The 17,228-nt window shown below is 44.4% G+C and overlaps 1 protein-coding gene across 50 annotated transcripts in view; it reads right to left on the bottom strand.

Moving 5' to 3' along the window:
* The window catches only part of ZMYND8 (zinc finger MYND-type containing 8), a 158,962-nt gene that overhangs the window by 61,674 nt on the left and 80,060 nt on the right, over positions 1–17,228 (bottom strand). For all 50 annotated transcript variants that reach the window (XR_008674577.2, XM_019017197.3, XM_019017198.3 and 47 more), the window contains 4 exons: positions 16,162–16,217; positions 12,510–12,587; positions 11,044–11,159; positions 5,277–5,758 (listed from right to left, as the gene is read on the bottom strand). Coding sequence is in view for 49 of the 50 variants with exons in the window: in XM_019017197.3 (XP_018872742.2) it covers positions 5,277–5,758; positions 11,044–11,159; positions 12,510–12,587; positions 16,162–16,217 (732 nt within the window). In the remaining variant the exon portion in view is untranslated. The remainder of the gene's footprint in view (positions 1–5,276; positions 5,759–11,043; positions 11,160–12,509; positions 12,588–16,161; positions 16,218–17,228) is intronic.

Here is a 17,228-nt window from a genome sequence, read left to right on the forward strand (position 1 = left end):
ACAGAGTGAGACTCCATCTAAAAAGAAAAAAGAAAAGAAAGAAAAACCAGAAATCTCTCAATACAGAGCCCATACTCCTATGTGGCAAGAACCAGCAGGAGGAAAAGGTCCCTGGTCTCTTTCAGGAAGGCACAACTCTCTAGCTCAGTGTCTTGGGAGCTCATGACCTATTAGCCGTGTGTAACACTTATGGGTAACATGGGTGTGTAAAACTTACCCAAGAGCTACTGACTCTTCTGATACATGGTGCATGCTAGCATTTGCCCTACTGTATTCCCTTATGAAAGAGCTGCTTATCATTGTAGCACTAAAGTAGCCCCAAGCTGCTGTAGTACCTCTAGCATGCACTATGTATCAGAAAAGTCCGTACCCCTTGGGTTAAGTGTTATACACCCATATGCACACACAAGCACACGATGTGTAACAGGTATAGAAAGAAACGTATGTCTGCTTTCATTCATCCCAGTCTCTACCTACCACTCCCCAACCTTACTCACTGCCATATCTGCCTGATCCCTGTATTTGAGCTTTCAGCTTAACAGTAGGACTTATAACCACATATAAAAAGCGCTGGAAACACAATCTAAGGGCTGGCTGTGAGAGGTGAGATTCTCAGTGACTTTATTTCATTGACTGATCGATTGAGATGGAGTCTCGCTCTGTCTCCCAGGCTGGAGTACAGTGGCGTGATCTCAAGCTCACTGCAACCTCCGCCTCCCAGGTTCAAGTGATTCTCCTGCCTCAGCCTCCTGTGTAGTTGGGACTGCAGGCGTGTGCCACCACGCCTGGCTAAGTTTTTGTATTTTTAGTAGAGACGGGGTTTCGCCATGTTGGCCAGGCTGGTCTCAAACTCCTGACCTCAAGTGATCCGCCCACCTTGGCCTCCCAAAGCGCTGGAATTACAGGCATGAGCCACTGCACCCAGCCATCAGTGACTTTAAATTCTGTAATAAAGAACTAATTTACGACAAAAACGTATTGATTTCACAATTATAAAAAAAAGGGGGGGAGTAATATGAAACCTCTTTTTTTTTTTTTTGAGACAGAGTCTCACTCTGTTGCCCAGGCTGGAGTGCAGTGGTGCGATCTCGGCTCACTGCAAGCTCTGCCTCCCGGATTCAAGCAATTCTCCTGCCTCAGCCTCCCAAGTAGCTGGGATTACAGGCACATGCCACCACGCCCAGCTAATTTTTTGTATTTTTAGTAGAGACGGGGTTTCACCGTGTTAGCCAGGATGGTCTCAATCTCCTGACCTCGTGATCCGCTTGTCTCGACCTCCCAAAGTGCTGGGATTACAGACGTGAACCACCGCACCCGGACCCTCTTTCCTTTCTTAAATGGTAACTCACAGTGTAGCTACCAGACCAAAGGACCATTAGCCCAGAGGGTGGTGAATGTCAGGCCCCCCGACTCTGACCCTAATACATATTAATAACTTACATCGAGATCGCGCAAACAAATACCGGTGAAGGTAACCATTCTGGCCAGGAGGTCTATATAAAGGGGGAACTACAAAAATCACTGAGAATATTAACCACTTAGGCCACCTAGCTAGCAAGATTATAGGACACTGTGAGTTAAAGGCTTCTGGCTGAGCAAAGTGCTTCTTAGAAGGCTAAATATCCAGTTCTAAGGATTATAGGCACACAGCTCTGAGTTCTCCAATCTTCTAAACAAAAACAAGATTTCTATACTGTTGTACAAGTTTTATGCAATAACATTTCAATCTGTAGTTTTATGTTACTGGTTACAAAACTTTCACTGGTGAGGCTACTATATTATTTTCTATTCTATGACATGGCAATTATTTTACACGGTTTTGGGTGAACTACTGTCTTATCTCAATTATATTATCCTGACTGTGGAAGCATTTTAATACAAATTTCCCATCTCCCTCCACTAAATGCTATTATCACTGCTAACAGCAGATGGCAGTAGGGTGCAGAGAAAGGAAACAGGTATGGATGCAGAATCTGGCTGTGGGGACTTTCACACCTCCCTTACACTCTGCATGGCTCTCAATTTGCCTTCTGTAAAATGTGAAGACTGACTCAGTTTCTTCTAATCCTCTTAGTCTGTAATAGTGGTTGGCAAACTATAGCTCAAGGGTCAAATTGGGCATATCACCTGTTCCTGAGGGGCCTGCAAGCGAAGAAAGATATTTTAACATTTTCTTAATGGTTGTGGGGGAAAAGAATAAATAGCTCATGAAACATACAACTTATATGAAATTTAAATTCCAGTGTCTGGACACCTTGGGAGACTGAGGCGGGCGGATTACCTGAGATCAGGAGTTTCAGACCAGCCTGGCCAACATGGTGAAACCCTGTCTCTACTAAAAATACAAAGAACATCTGGGCACGGTAGCGCATGCCTGTAATTCCAGCTACTCGGGAGGCTGAGGTGGGAGGATTACTTGAACCCAGGAGGTGGAGGTTGCAGTGAGCCGAGATCGTAGCACTGCACTCTAGCCTGGGCAACAGAGCAAGACTTCATCTCAAAAAATATAAAAATTTAAATAAATAAATAAATTCCGGTGTCCATTTAAAAAGTTTTAACTGTCTATGGCTGCTCTATTTTCTTCTATCTAGCTAGCTGTTTATTGAGCTAGGGTCTCACTCTATTGTCCAGGCTGGAGTGCAGTGGCACAATCACAGGTCATTGTGGCCTCAAACTCCTAGGCTTAATTGATCCTCCCAGCTCAGCCTCCTTAGTAGCTGGGACTACAGCAGCTTGTGGCTACGTTAGTGCAACAATCACTAAATAGTTGCAGAGTTGGAAAAAAGACCCAAAAAGCCTAAAATACATACTATCTAGCCCCTGACAGAAAAGGGGGCAATTTGTAAGAGTAAAATAATTTTCAATATCACTCTCTCTTCCTACACTACACATTGGCTAATTCATGATTAGTAAAATGACCTAAGCACATACCATCAAGGAGATTATATTTTAGGAAAGGGACTTTAAAGTCTACTCAAATGGGGGATTCGACTAACTTCTCACCTAAAAAGCACTCAGAGAATGAGGTATTTTTCCAGGAAGTCTGATGTCATTTATCTTTCTCCTTTTGTACCTCCCAAGGGAAGACAGAAGCTAAATTAAACACATTATCCCTGTTCTTATATTCCTATAAAACTGAATTTTTTGAAATGTGGTGCAGGAGAACCAATGGTCATATATATGCCATGTTTCATTTTACTAGTTATGTATTAATTTCACATATATTAGGAAAAGCCACAACAAGCAATTTAAACACACGAGCCTATACACTGTGTTTAGCTTAGGACAAAGCTGCGTTACAATTTTCATATCTAAGTCTGTAATAAAATATGGCAGAAAACCATGGCAATGAAAGTTCAGGCAACACTAATTCACAAAGTCGCTGCCAAGGTTAAAATTTTAAACATTTCCTGAAAAGCATGCTCTTTATGGGAATTAATGTGCCGAAGGGTTTGTGTAATTAAGTACCATGTTTTGTGAACTTGGCTTAAATGGAACCGTGTCATGAAACAAAGTAAGCTTTTAAGGACTCTGGTCAGAAACAAGGGGGTAAAAAGGAAGACTTTTCTGAAACTGTGTCAACACAAATTATGTCAATTCCAAAACAAAACTCTATGACTCAACCATGAGTGTCTAGGACCACACGGCTATGAATCACAACTAGAGAAAGATATAGACTGCAGCCTTTATTTTACAGAACCAAAAGCCACAGGCTCTCTCTACCCCTCCTACCACCATCTGGGGAGCAGCTAGAAGCAGTTCTTGAAAATAACCCAAGGAAAAGAAAAAAGAAAAAAAATTTCCCAAGAAACAACACAAGCAAAGTCAGTAGAATTATTTGAGTTCACAACTAAGTCCTCATTATTTTAACTTTTGGGGACATTCATGGTATCCTGAAGAACTGATGCTTGCTCCTTAAAGAATTCCTGTGTGAAGGAAGGGAGTGAGGGAGAGAGGGAGGGAGACAGAGAGACCAAGGAAGGAAGCGAGTGTGAAAGGCTGTCCAAGGCTTTAGGCCAGAAGCCTAAAGCTGGTACTCCAACCTGCTTTATTCATTCTAGAAAATCTTCTAAGACATCTTAAACTGACATTTAATAATTAGAGATTTTACTTAAAAACCTGACATTTAAGAATTGGAGGTTTTACTTAAAAACTCAGACTTTGGGCCAGGCCCAGTGGCTCACACCTGTAATCCCAGCACTTTGGGAACCCAAGGCGGGTGGATCACTTGAAGTCAGGAGTTCGAGACCAGCCAGGCCAACGTGGTGAAACCCTGTCTCTACTAAAAATACAAAAATTAGCTGGATGTAGTAGTGCGCGCACCTGTAATCCCAGCTACTCGGGAGGCTGAGGAATGACAATCACTTGAACCCAGGAGGTGGAGGTTGCAGTGAGCTGAGATGGTGCCACTGCACTCCAGTCTGGGTGACAGAGCGAGACTACGTCTCCAAAAAAAAAAAAAAACACACACACACAACACAACTATTAAAGGATATGACCTTTAAGGGAATGGGATCACACTGGGAAGACAGAGTACTATTATTATTTTTTACCTTTTTTTGTTTTTGTTTTTTGAGACAGGGTCTCACAAGGGGTCACACTTTGCCCAGGCTGGAATACAACAGCGCAATCATAGCTCACTGCAGCCTCAACCTCCCAGGCTCCGGCAATCCTCCCACCTCAACTATAGTCCCAGAGTAGCTAGGACTATAGACACATGCCACCACGACCAGCTAATTTTTGTATTTTTGGTAGAGACAAGGTTTTTGCCATGTTGCCCAGGTTGGTCTGGAACTCCCGAGCTAAAGCAATCTGACTGCCTTGCCCTCCCAAAGTGCTGGGACTACAGGCATGAGCCACGGCGCCTGGTCAAGTATTATTTTTTATCATATGTGTTTCTCTAAGATTTGCACTGTTTAGTATGAATGTAGGGTTTTGACAGAAAAATACAATTTCAACTAAAACAAAATTATTTGTGTTATGGAAAGTCAATAATCCAAAATGCAGTGACATCTGAACAGAACTCCACAAGATTTCTGGCCATCTCCATCTACTTGTAGGTATAACCTCCAGGTGGCCTTTTGGGGACACTTTTCTCATTTCTGGGTTACTAGCAGCAAGAACTCCACTGGTGACTTCTTGAAAATCTGCTCTGTGGCCCCCTACAGTTCCCCACGATTGCTTGATGCTCACCTGCTTGGGCCCACCAGGTGTGCACCCATGGGAAACCCCCGTGTCCAAGGGGCCTCCTCCCCGCTCCCCCGCACGGAGCTGACCTGTGCTCTTATCCAGGAAGTCCATGGACTCCTCGCTCGCACTGAAGTGGCTCGACGTGGCCTTCTTCTCAGCATCCTGCTCCACGTCGGAGCCCGTGTGCACAGAAGAGTTTGTGCTCATGGGGGAGCGCGGCATATCCGACAAGGAAATCCGGCGGCCTGTGCCCCCACTCAGCACAGGCTTGCTCATCAGGATCTTGGGGGATGCCGTCATGTCAAAGTTGAGCTTGACCTTCTCCTGCTTGTCTATCTTGGCAGTGCCAGCGCTGGGGTTGGTGGGATCGAGCAGCATTTGATACTGGCTGTTGGGTGTGTAGGGTGTCCTAAATGGAGAGTAATTAAAAACCCCAAACTTCCTGCGGATGTTCTCCACGTAAACCTCCATCTCTTGCATGGCACTGTTGAAGATGCTCTTAGTCTTTTTCACAGAAAAAGGAATTTCTTTAGACATGAGGTAGCAATTATTTATTGGAACCCAGGCCCTAGAAGGGCAAAAGATAAAGAGAGTTTAAGTCAACTTCAGTAATTTCCAACATTGCTTTTTTTCTTGATGTGAACCAAATTAGCCAAGCATGTTTGCCAAGATTCTTATTCCATTAAAAAAAAAAAAAAAAAAAACTTGGTTTGAAGGATTAATGATCCATTTAACAAGCATGTTCTACCATAACAGAACATGAACAACAAAACTTTAGCGAAAACATTTAAAAGTGCAATAGACTTAGTCATTGTGAGCCACTAAAGAAACAATCCTCTTTGGTTTTCTCTTAGTAGAGAAAAATAAATCAGCCACTGCATCCGACAACACCTCTGAAAAGAGACTTATTCCTCACAGGTCACACTCAGACATAAAAAGCTTCTTTTTCCCATTGCCATTTGAAATAGGAACAGAAGGAAACTTTGGAATACTGCATCCCTAAAAGGAGGTACATGTTTTTGAATGTAAGATAATTCACACAGAAAATCACTGAAAAAGGAGCCCATTAGCCTCCAGGCGTGCACTTTCCACCTCCCATCCCAGGCCAGTTCCATCTTCCTAACATCCATACCCCACATTCCAATTTTGCTCTGCAAAGACCCATGACAGCATGTTTTTGCAGAACAAACAATGCCAGCAGCAGCTTTTCTGGAACCAGAGCCAGTGGCCCCCGGGGGAGGTGGAAACACCACAACCGCTGCTGCGGGTGACCACGCAGCTGATACAGGGACATCCCAGAAATAACTTGGCTACCATGTATGATCTGCTGGCCTCAACCCAGTTTCTGGCTAGAAAAACTGGTGAGAATAAGCTTTCCAAGGAAGGCTTTTGTGGGGGATTTTTTGTTTGTTTAATTAATTCATTTTATTTATTTATTTATTTATTTATTTGAGACAGTCTCGCTCTATTGCCCAGGCTAGAGCACAGTGGCATGATCTCAGCTCACTGCAACCTCCATCTCCTGGGTTCAAGCAATTCTCCTGCCTCAGCTTCCCAAGTAGCCAGAACTGCAGGTGTGTGCCACCACACCCAGCTAATTTTTGTATTTTTAGTAGAGACGGTGTTTCACTATATGTTAGCCAGGCTGGTCTTGAACTCTTGACCTCGTGATCCACCCACCTTGGCCTCCCAAAGTGCTGGGATTATAGGTGTTAGCCACCGTGCCCAGTCTTTTTTGCTTGTTTTTTTAAGAGACAAGGTTTCCCTCTGTCACCCAAGCTGGAGAGCAGAAGTATGATCAAGGCTCACTACAGCCTCAAACTCCTGGACTCAAGGAATCCTCCCAGATCAGCCTCCCAAGTAGCGGAAGTACAGGCACGCGCCACAACACACCTAGATAATTTTTTAACTTTTGTATACTTTTGTAGAAATGGGGTCTCGCTATATTACCCAGGATGGTCTTGAACTCCTGAACTCAAGCAATCCTCCCACCTTGGCCTCCCCAAGAGCTGGGATTATAGGTGTGAGCCGCTGCACCCAACCTCCAAGGTGGCCTTTTAGATTTCACAGACCACAAACTGAAGCCCCGTAGAAAGCAGTGGGGAGCAAAGGGGACTTTGCAGAAGCAGAAAACTCACGTCTGGTGGAAAGGGAGAAAGCAGTATCTACTCAGTTGCTATCCAAAGCAACCATGTAGGAATCTGGACCCAACACTGCCACGTTTTCCAATATTTTAAAGAGAAGAAGACAAAATAGACTTCTTATGTTACATTTTACCCCCATTTCAACAGTTGGCATCTAAGAGAAAACAACCCAGGAGAAATAAAGCATATCCCTGGGACTGAATTCAGAATACAGGCGGATTGTTTGCAAGTCTCGGTGATACCAGATCGTAACACAAACTAAAACACCCCAAAAATATCGATCTGCTCTATCAGAGGGCTGGAAATCACCAGCTTCTCATCCATTCTGACTGCTGTCTTTCTCCTGAGACCTGAAGAACCGTATCTCCAGCAAGAGGGGCAGAGCGGAACAGAAGCCAGATGCTCTCAAGGTAAGAGTTTGCCTCACGGTGAGATTCTGCATTCAAAGTGAGCGGGCACAGATCAGGACTACTAGACAGGACAGATCTGAGAAGGCATCGGGGTGTCCAGGGCTGTCCCAGGGCAAATGACTCCCCCTTCCTGAGCTAGCCTCAGCTCTGTCACCGAGAAAAAGGAGAGTGAGTCCTTCTCTGGAGAATCAAGAGGCAGGGCCACCAGGAGCTTATCACCAGTTGGTCCTGGTATCATAACCTCGCCCCCCTGACCTGCTCCACACCCACCTCACCCACACACTTTTGTCCGGTATCCAAGGCGCTCACTGTTCCCTTCCCCCAACTATTTTCCATGAAATTGCTTGGCAGGGAAGGAAAAGAGTCTCTTTTCTTTAAAACAAGTCCAAGGCTGAGCATGGTGACTCACACCTATAATCCCAGCACTTGGGGAGGCGGAGGCAGGAGGATCACGTGAGGTCAGGAGCTTGAGACCAGTCTGGCCAACACGGTGAAACCCCATCTCTACTAAAAATGGAAAAATTAGCCGGATGTGGTGGCACGCCCCTGTAATCCCAGCTACTCAGGAGGCAGAGGTGGGAGAATTGCTTGAACGAGCCACTGCACTCCAGCCTGGGCAACAAAGCGAGACCCCGCCTCAAATAAATAAATAAATAAAACAAGCCTGGGTGACAGAGCAAGACCCCTCTCTTAAATAAGTAAATAAATAATAAAACAAGCCCAGGAAGTATTTCAAGCGAAATTAGATTTGCTTGACAAAATAGAGTCTCTGCGGGGGACAATATCTAGTTTCACATTATCTCACATCTAACCCCATGGTGGCTTCTCCCTAGCTATGTGACCCTAGGCACTCTCTGACCTTAAGTTTTCTTATTGATAAAATAGACATAAAAGCAGCTTCTACAAAAAAGCACTTAAAACACTGCCCAGTACATAAAAGGCAATTGGTTGGTGTCCGCTTTTTTTTTTTTTAACTCTGCAGGCATTTAATAAAATATTTCCTATATTTTTACATGACTGTGCATCTATAAAACAAAACCAGGCCAGGCACGGTGGCTTACGCCTGTAATCCCAGCACTCTGGGAGGCCAAGGCAGATGGATAGGTTGAATCCAGGAGTTCAAGACCAGCCTGGGCAACACGGCAAAACCCCATCTCTACTGAAAATACAAAAAATTAGCTGGGCGTAGTGGCACATGCCTGTAGACCCAGCTACTTGGGAGGCTGAGGCAGGAGAATGGCTTGAATCCAGGAAGGGGAGGCTGCAATGAGCCGAGAGCTCGCCGCTGCACACACCAGCCTAGGTGACAAACCAAGACTCTGCTCCAAAAAAAAAAAAAAGAATGGTGGTCAGAGACTCCCTGCCCAAAGCCTACTAAAACATCCCAAGACCTCCAAAGTTGTTTCTCTACCACTGTGGAAGGTCCTGAACAACTCCCTCCAGGGGATCCCCTCTCCCAAAACAAGCCCAACAACACGGTGCACTCCCTTAAAGCAGGTGCTGAGAGGGGCTTCGAAACTGGTAACCATCAGACCCATGCTGCTTTCTTTTTCACAAACAGAAGGGGGCCAGCTTCCACGACAGCTCTCATCCAGAACCAAGACCTAAACACACAAAAGGTTTTGGGAAACAGCTTCTGCACACAGAGCTGGCCAACTCACACGCCGTCCTTCATGCTCTGTAAGCCACCTTCAGTCGCTGTCTGACGGGTGAGAGATGGAGGTCCCTAAAGAGCGGTCACAGCTGAGAGACTAGAGCCATCAACCATAAGGGTCTGGGAATATTGGGTGCAAGGGGGTAGGTATTGTTTTTTCCCATCCTGCCTGTGTCCTAAGTATATCTACTCATACTGTATTACTGTATCAACCTATAGAGTAAGAATCCCAAATCATCAAGATGGTTCACATTTGTCATGCTCTGATGAAGAGGAGGGATGTACAGCCTGTCACCAATTCCTCCTGCTCTTCAAATAAAAAACAAACTCTTGCCTACCCCTCTGACTCCAGCTGTGAGCATCCTCTCCTCCCCGACCCTGTTTAAACGCCACTATCCTCCCAGCATTTCCTGAACCCTCTCAGCCTCAGCCCTTCCCCTCCCGACCTCTGCTCTTCCTGGTCCCTCATCCCAGATCTTCACACCAGGCCCCCACCACTACCTCCTGACCTGAGATTATCTTGCCTATTAGTTCACTTGTGTATCATCCTTCTTCCCCGCTAGGATGTCAGCCTTCACATGGGCAGAAACATTTGAATCACGAGCTTCCACTACACAGGCTGGCACGCAGCAGGCATCAAATATGTATTTCTTTGAATGAAGGAATAAAGGAATTAAAGTCAAGGTGCAATACTTCCTACCAAATCCAGCACCATCTCAATAATTTCCATTTTGTCTTCTGACAGTGGACTATTGGGATTCCTAGTAAATGAGTTTGCAAATGACTTGGGAATTCACTCTTTTGGTCTGCAAGATGACTAGCAAAATTTAACAGGGGAAACCAATTTTCAGCTTCTGGACACTCTGTGTGTGTACATAATTTGTAGTATATATATTTTAAGTAGTCTCGCTACATACTAACACGCTTTCTCAAACTGACTGGTAGGGCTTCAAAAGGGTCTTTGCCTTACTTAATCATAACTTGATAAAAGAGAACTAAGATATTAACCGCTGCTCATCTCTGCCTACCTGTTGTTCTCAAGCACACAGCAGGCTCTGCTCTACAGGGAACTGCTATTAGCTGGAATAATTCACTCTGCCGTGTACGGAGGGAAAGGGGAGGGCAGGAAGGCTGGGACGGAGGGCTCACACCTGTCAAAACAGCAACCCCTTATAACTTCCCACTGTAGCTTCAGAGAAAAGGGAACAGGAGAGAACTACTCAGCATGATGATAAGAGATTCATTTACTGGCAATCTAGGAAACTACTTCTATTCTTTGAAAGAATGATTTGGAAAGCAGTTTCCATGGAGGTTTAATTTACTTCAGAAACCCCCTCCCAAAAAACCAAACCAAAACAAAAAAGGACAGCAGCACTTCAAACAGCCACAGAACCCATTCCAATGTTGGTTTCATCAACAGACCCAGTAAAGTAAGATGATTTTCTAACACACCTGAGAAAACTGTAGCCCACGCCATCACCAAGCTTAACATTACCACAGGAAATTTATTTCAACAACAAGATCAATGGTTGGTATCATGACAATAATGAGAATAATAGCTACAGCCTCCACTTCTTTTCTTATCTAATAACAGTATCAAAGTTCAGTGAAACCTACATGTTCCAAGCCTGTTATTAACTCCCACCTGTCATGTTGTCCAAAGAATCGGGCATCGACCTGCCCGTCTTTATCCCTCAGAGCTTTTGCAGGCCAGAATGGAAACCCCTTCAGTTTGGCCCAGACCAAAGGATGTGGATTGCTCTAGGAAAAGAAAAACAAGATCCAGAGTTTGTACATATTTGACAGCAAGATACCCACTAAAGTTTGGTATGTGAGGATGAAGCAGGACTGTGGGACACAGGCCATGAGTGGAAAAAGAGTTTCAAGCAAGGTCGGCCCGTGTGGTATTCCCTAAAAGGTGTGTGGCCAAGACACCTGGACAAAACTGCAAATGGAGTTAAATGGTGAAATCAAAAGCTGAATGAAGTCCAGGCATGGTGGCTCACGCCTGTAATCCCAGCACTTTGAAAAGCCAATGCGGGTGGATCACCTGAGGTCAGGAGTTCGAGACCAGCCTGGCCAACATGGTGAAATCCCGTCTCTACTAAAAACAGAAACATTAACCAGGCGTGGTGGCACACGCCTGTAGTCCCAGTTACTCAAGAGGCTGAGGCAGGAGAATCACTTGAACGCAGGAGGTGGAGGTTGTAGTGAGTCAAATCACGCCACTGCACTCCAGCCAGGGCAACAGATCGAAACTCCATCTCAAAAAAAAAAAAAAAAAGAATGATGAGAAAACCAGGGTTGGATTCTAGCTGTACCATTATTATCTGGGCAGGCATGAGCAAGACATTTCACCTTTCTGTGCAACATACAGAGAGACAATGACACCAATACCTTCTGTTTTTGGATTAAATGTGCATCATACCTAGCATCTAATAAGGGGCAGTATTTTGCTACCTTTATTCTTTATTGAAGGCTTAGCTATTCCGGTGTTAATCTCCAAAAGCACGAAGAGATGCAAAGTATATTTTCTCAACTTTCCTTGCCTAATCTTGCCTCCAAACCCACTCCAACCCGCCAACCCCACCCCCAACACACAGACCAGTGCATCCCAACAATGTACTTCTCTCTGCAGAACCCCAGCTTGGAAAAGGCAGATCCACAGGGAAACTAGGGTGACTTTATTTCCCCCAAGAACCATGTTTCGGAGGGACTATGGAGTTAATCCAGGAAAGTATTTTCAAACCTCTTAAAATAGAACCAACATGATTTGTAAATCACACACTGATTTAAGCTCATCTTATTATCTGAACAGCTTTGCTGCATCCCACATCTCTGATGAGCTCCCTTTTATGCTGCACCTTGCAGTCTGCCCAGGCTAATCAACCCAGGAAACCATGAAGCTATCTCTGGCACATGAACTTTCAGCCTAAGAGGTTTATCCTACCTGGATTACTTTCCTTCTGCCATAATTTTATCAGCAAAAAAATTATCTTAAAACTCCATCCAAAGTTTCATCTAATAAGCCACCTGGAAAAAGCTGTCTCAGGGTAGTCATCCAAGGCACAGGGTTCAGTAAATGAAATAAGCAAAGTAAATCCAACTTACACAAGGCTCACAAAACCAGTTATCTCGTTTTTGGCAAGCAGCTAGATAACATTCTGGACATACTTCGATTTCATTCATCTGTAAAGCAAAAATACATTAGAATGTGTCACCCCAGGGGTGGATATCTTGTGGACCTCAATCAATGCTTGATGATTTTGAAGGTTAAGATGTTTTAAAGTCCCACAGAGGGAACACCTTGGAGATGAATCCAACCACTATGTATCGCTCCCAATGCTTCCACCCAGTCCAAGCCACCGTCCTCTCTCTGGACCAATGCAACAGCTAACTCCCCACGTCACCCACTTCCACTCTTACCCCCATTATAGACATTCCCTGCAGAGCAGCCACAGCCACCGTTTTTTTTTTTTCCTCCAGAGTCTCACTCTGCTGCCCAGGCTGGAGTGCAGTGGCCCGATCTGGGCTCATTGCAACTTTCGCTTCCCGGGTTCAAGCAATTCTCGTGCCTCAGCCTCCCAAGTAGCAGAGATTACAGGCGTGCACCACCACGCCCAGCTAATTTTTGTATTTTTAGTAGAGACAGGGTTTTGCCATGTTAGCCAGGCTGGTCTCAAACTCCTGGCCTCAAGCGATCCACCCGTCTCAGCCTCCCAAACTGCTAGGATTACAGGTGTGAGCCACCACGCCCAACCCAGAGCCACCTTTTATAGACATAAATCGGTTCTTGTCCTTCCCCTGCTTAAAAGCCCCCAGTGACTTCCCATTATACCCAGTAGTTCTCTGTCAGAGCACTTTAACCATTCCCCCCACCCACAGGGATCACATAGCAATGTCTAGAGGCATTTTTGATTGTCACAGGTAGCCCGAAGGAGGGATGTGGGACTACTGGAATCTAAGAGGTACACGATAGTCCCTGCAACAAAGAATTCTCCAGCCCTAAGTGTCAGCAGTACCAAGCTGAGAAACTAACAATGAAGTCTAATGACCTGACAGGTTCCCTCAAAGCCACATGTGATCTGGCCCCAGCCCACCTGTCTCGGCTCACCTTGCAGCAGCTCTGCTCCCCAACCCCTTCCAGCCACTCTGGCCTGCTCTGCTTGCCAAGCTCAATTCTATGTCCAGAGTAGCTAATTAATACCATGTTGCCCTATTTCAGCTCCACTGACGACAATCCAAAAATTCAATTAACTTATTTATTGTCCTTTTCTCTCATAAGAAAGTACATTCCCCTACAATAACATTGTGGCTTAGAGCCAAAGATCCCAGAAGCTCCCTTCTTGGATCTCAAGTCAGACTCCACCATTTACTAGCTCTGTGACTTTAGGGTAAGCTGCTTCTCTTCTCAGAGCCCCCACATGTCGATCTATTGAAGAGAAAAAAAAGCAGCACCCACCACAAAGGGCTGTTATAAGAAATTAAATGAGATAAATGTAAAGTGCTTCAAGTGACAGAGTAATCAATATTGCCCATTAACATTTACTGAAGACTTAGAGTGTGCTGGTATCATTCTAAGAATTCTGTAAGTATTAACTCACTGTATTCCCTACACCTCGTGAGATTAAAAAAAAAAAAAAAAAATGAGGCCCCAAAAAGTTGAGTAACCTGCCCAAGGTCTTACAGCAACAAAGTGGCATGGTCAGGATTTGAACCCAGGTAGTCGGGCTCCAAAGCCCATGCAGGTCACCACTGCACTGATATTTGTTATTCCTTTCTACCACTATCTGCCTTATTCTTCTCTTTAACTCTTATCATCATGCAAGGTGCCACATATTTAACAGGTGCTCAATAATTGTAAGGCTAACAGATTTCACAGGTCAGCGAGTAAGTAAGCAAATGAACGTGCGAACAAATGCATGGATGGCAGAGTGCACCTCCTGCTTCTAAGCCCACTCTACTTCTGAGCTATTCCAAAGGAACATATCCAAAACAGCCTGTATGACTTTCTTCAAGGAAATGCAAACTAAAATCACAGTAAGATGCCTACTGTTTTTACAGATCACATCGTTGGGGCAGGGGGGCACATATTTACATATAGTTTTGTAATTACAACTCCCAGTATTGGAAAGGACATAGCCTCATTGTAACTGGAACATCTGACATGTTCACAGCCTCATAGTAATTTTATTTCTAAAAATTAAACTAAGGAAATCATCAAATGCGCAATGATATTCATCACCTTGTTACTTAAGATGCTGATAAAACTGGGTACTATTTAATGACAAGAGGAGTAATTAAATGAATGTCCATGAGTTGTATTTAATACTATACAGCCATGAAAAATTCTGTTCTTCCTACAAGTTTAATTACCTAGGAAACAGAGAAAATACATAAAATATACTAAGTGAGAAAGCAGTTTATAAAACTCTCTCTACATAAATATACAGACATAAGCCGGGCTTGGTGGCTGAGGCCTATATTCCCAGCGTCTTTGGAGGCTGAGGCAGAAGGATCGCCTGAGCCCAGGAGTTTGAGACCAGCCTGGGCAACATGGCAAAACCCCATTTCTACAAAAAAAAAAATAATAATTAATTTAAAAAAAAATAGCCAGGCTAATTAATTAGCTGGGTGTGATGGTGCACCCAGTCCATGTTGAGACCCTGCCTCAAAAAATACATAGATAACTATATCTATATATAGATATAAATTTATAAGGATAGATTTTTTTTTTTTTCCTCGGAGACAGAGTCTCACTCTATCACCCAGTCTGGAGTGTAGTGGTGCTATCTTGGCTCACTGCAACCTCTGCCTCCCAGGTTCAAGCGATTCTTCTGCCTCAGCCTCCCAGTTTAGCTAGGATTACAGGCGTGTTCCACCATACCCAGCTAATTTTTGTATTTTTAGTGGAGACGGGGCTTTGCCATGTTGGCCAGGCTGGTCTTGAACTCCTGGACTCAAGTGATCTCCCTGCCTCAGCCTCCCAAAGTGCTGGGATTACAGGTGTGAGCCACTGCACCTGGCCAGGTATCTATCTATCTATCTGGATATATCTAGATCTAGATCTATATACCCATATATAAAAAGACACGGATGGGTCCCAGTGCTATCTGAACAGTTTTTCTTTATGAATGAATGGGAGCACACTGACAGGTTGAAGGTCATTCCATCTCATTTTTTTATTCTCACAATGAGATCTAATAAAGAAAAGCTCCCTCATACCATTTTGGCTGCCAGCCTGTCCCACAACCACCGGAGCCTCACAGCTCACACTCCTAAGAGGTCTGTTCCATCCACACCATCACAATTATGGGCATTTGCAAGAAAACAGGTTCTCCTGGACATCTGGGCCACTCTCCCAGAAGCAGTCAAGGCCATGCCCCCAGATATCAAATCCTCTTCTGCAAGAGGACCAAAAGGGACCTGAAACAATACCAGGCTGTGGGGCCAAGGTCAGAAATTACGAATTCTATCTAGGCAATCAGGAAAAGACAGGAGGCCCGGTGCTTACTGGTGACTCAAGGGTAAAAAACAAAAAATCCTTTCCATCTCCCTTAGATCACTGCTACAGTAAGGGTGTTTTATAATATATTGGGGCCCCTCTTTGTTCTTTTTACTTTCCTTGAAGAGTAGGGGTGTGGCCTCAACAAATTCCAAAATCACCTCGGCTACCTAATAGGAGATTCTGCAAATGGAAACTTCAGCTGCCCCATCCCCTCCCTCTGGGTGCATCTAAAACAGGACAGTGGGAAACACATACCTCATGTTCACAGATTTTGATGACTACTTTCGCTATTTGCGTCAATTTGTGATTTCCTAAGGGAATAAGAAAACAGGATTAATTCTAATGGAAATACTGCAACACTGGGCCTGGGGACTTTACTTCCGCTAACAACGTGTTTACTTGCTTTTCCCCCAGGATTAAGCTTTTAAAGGCTAAAACCAGAGGTTCCTGGCTTCTAATAGTAATTCACATTATGTGATTCCTCCCATCAATGTCAACGACTCTTTGGCGTCTCGATGTCATCTTCTCTGCAACTGAGCAATTTATGTGGTTTCCCTAGAGATCATGGATTAATATTCTTAAAATGCTTTGACATTGTAAAGGCTCGAATTAATGAAAAAAGGCCTTATTCTACCCATTGTCCCAGACGCCAACCCAAGAAGAATACAAGAGAAAGAAGACATTTTCTTGAATAGCTCTGGTGTGGCTAGTGCTTCAAAACACATTTTCTTCTTGGGCCAGGCGTGGTGGCTCATGCCTGTAATCCCAACACCTTGGGAGGCTGAGGCAGAGGGATCACTTGAGCCCAGGAGTTGAAGACCAGCCTTGGCAACATAGCGAGACCCCACCTCTAGAAAAAAACAACACACACACACACATACACACACACACACACACACACGCACGCACACACACACACACATTTTCTTCTCAGCTCCTCAAGAAGTCATACTAGGAAGCAGGAACAAAATGTGCCCATTTAATGAATGAGTAAGCCAAGGTTCAGGAGTCACCACTTACATTACTTAGCTAATAAAGTAACCATCTAGCCCCAGGTCTAACTCTACACTAAACCAGACAACAAGATGGTCCAAAGTCATGTTTTCTTTGAACTTTATGGTATTTTTAGAAATTGTAAATTCGTTGACATGAAGATTTCACACACACAAACACACAATATACCTACATTTCTGGTTTGCCTTGAAAACTCAGAAGATCCAATAACTATAATCAATGGAGCACTGGAGCTGCCAACAGCGACCTTTCCTGGCCAGGTAGGAGTTTTCTGTTCTCCATGATCCACAGCACATCACTTGACCTGC

This window comes from Gorilla gorilla, chromosome 21, assembly GCF_029281585.2.
Source record: "Gorilla gorilla gorilla isolate KB3781 chromosome 21, NHGRI_mGorGor1-v2.1_pri, whole genome shotgun sequence".
NCBI classification, from domain to species: domain Eukaryota; kingdom Metazoa; phylum Chordata; class Mammalia; order Primates; family Hominidae; genus Gorilla; species Gorilla gorilla.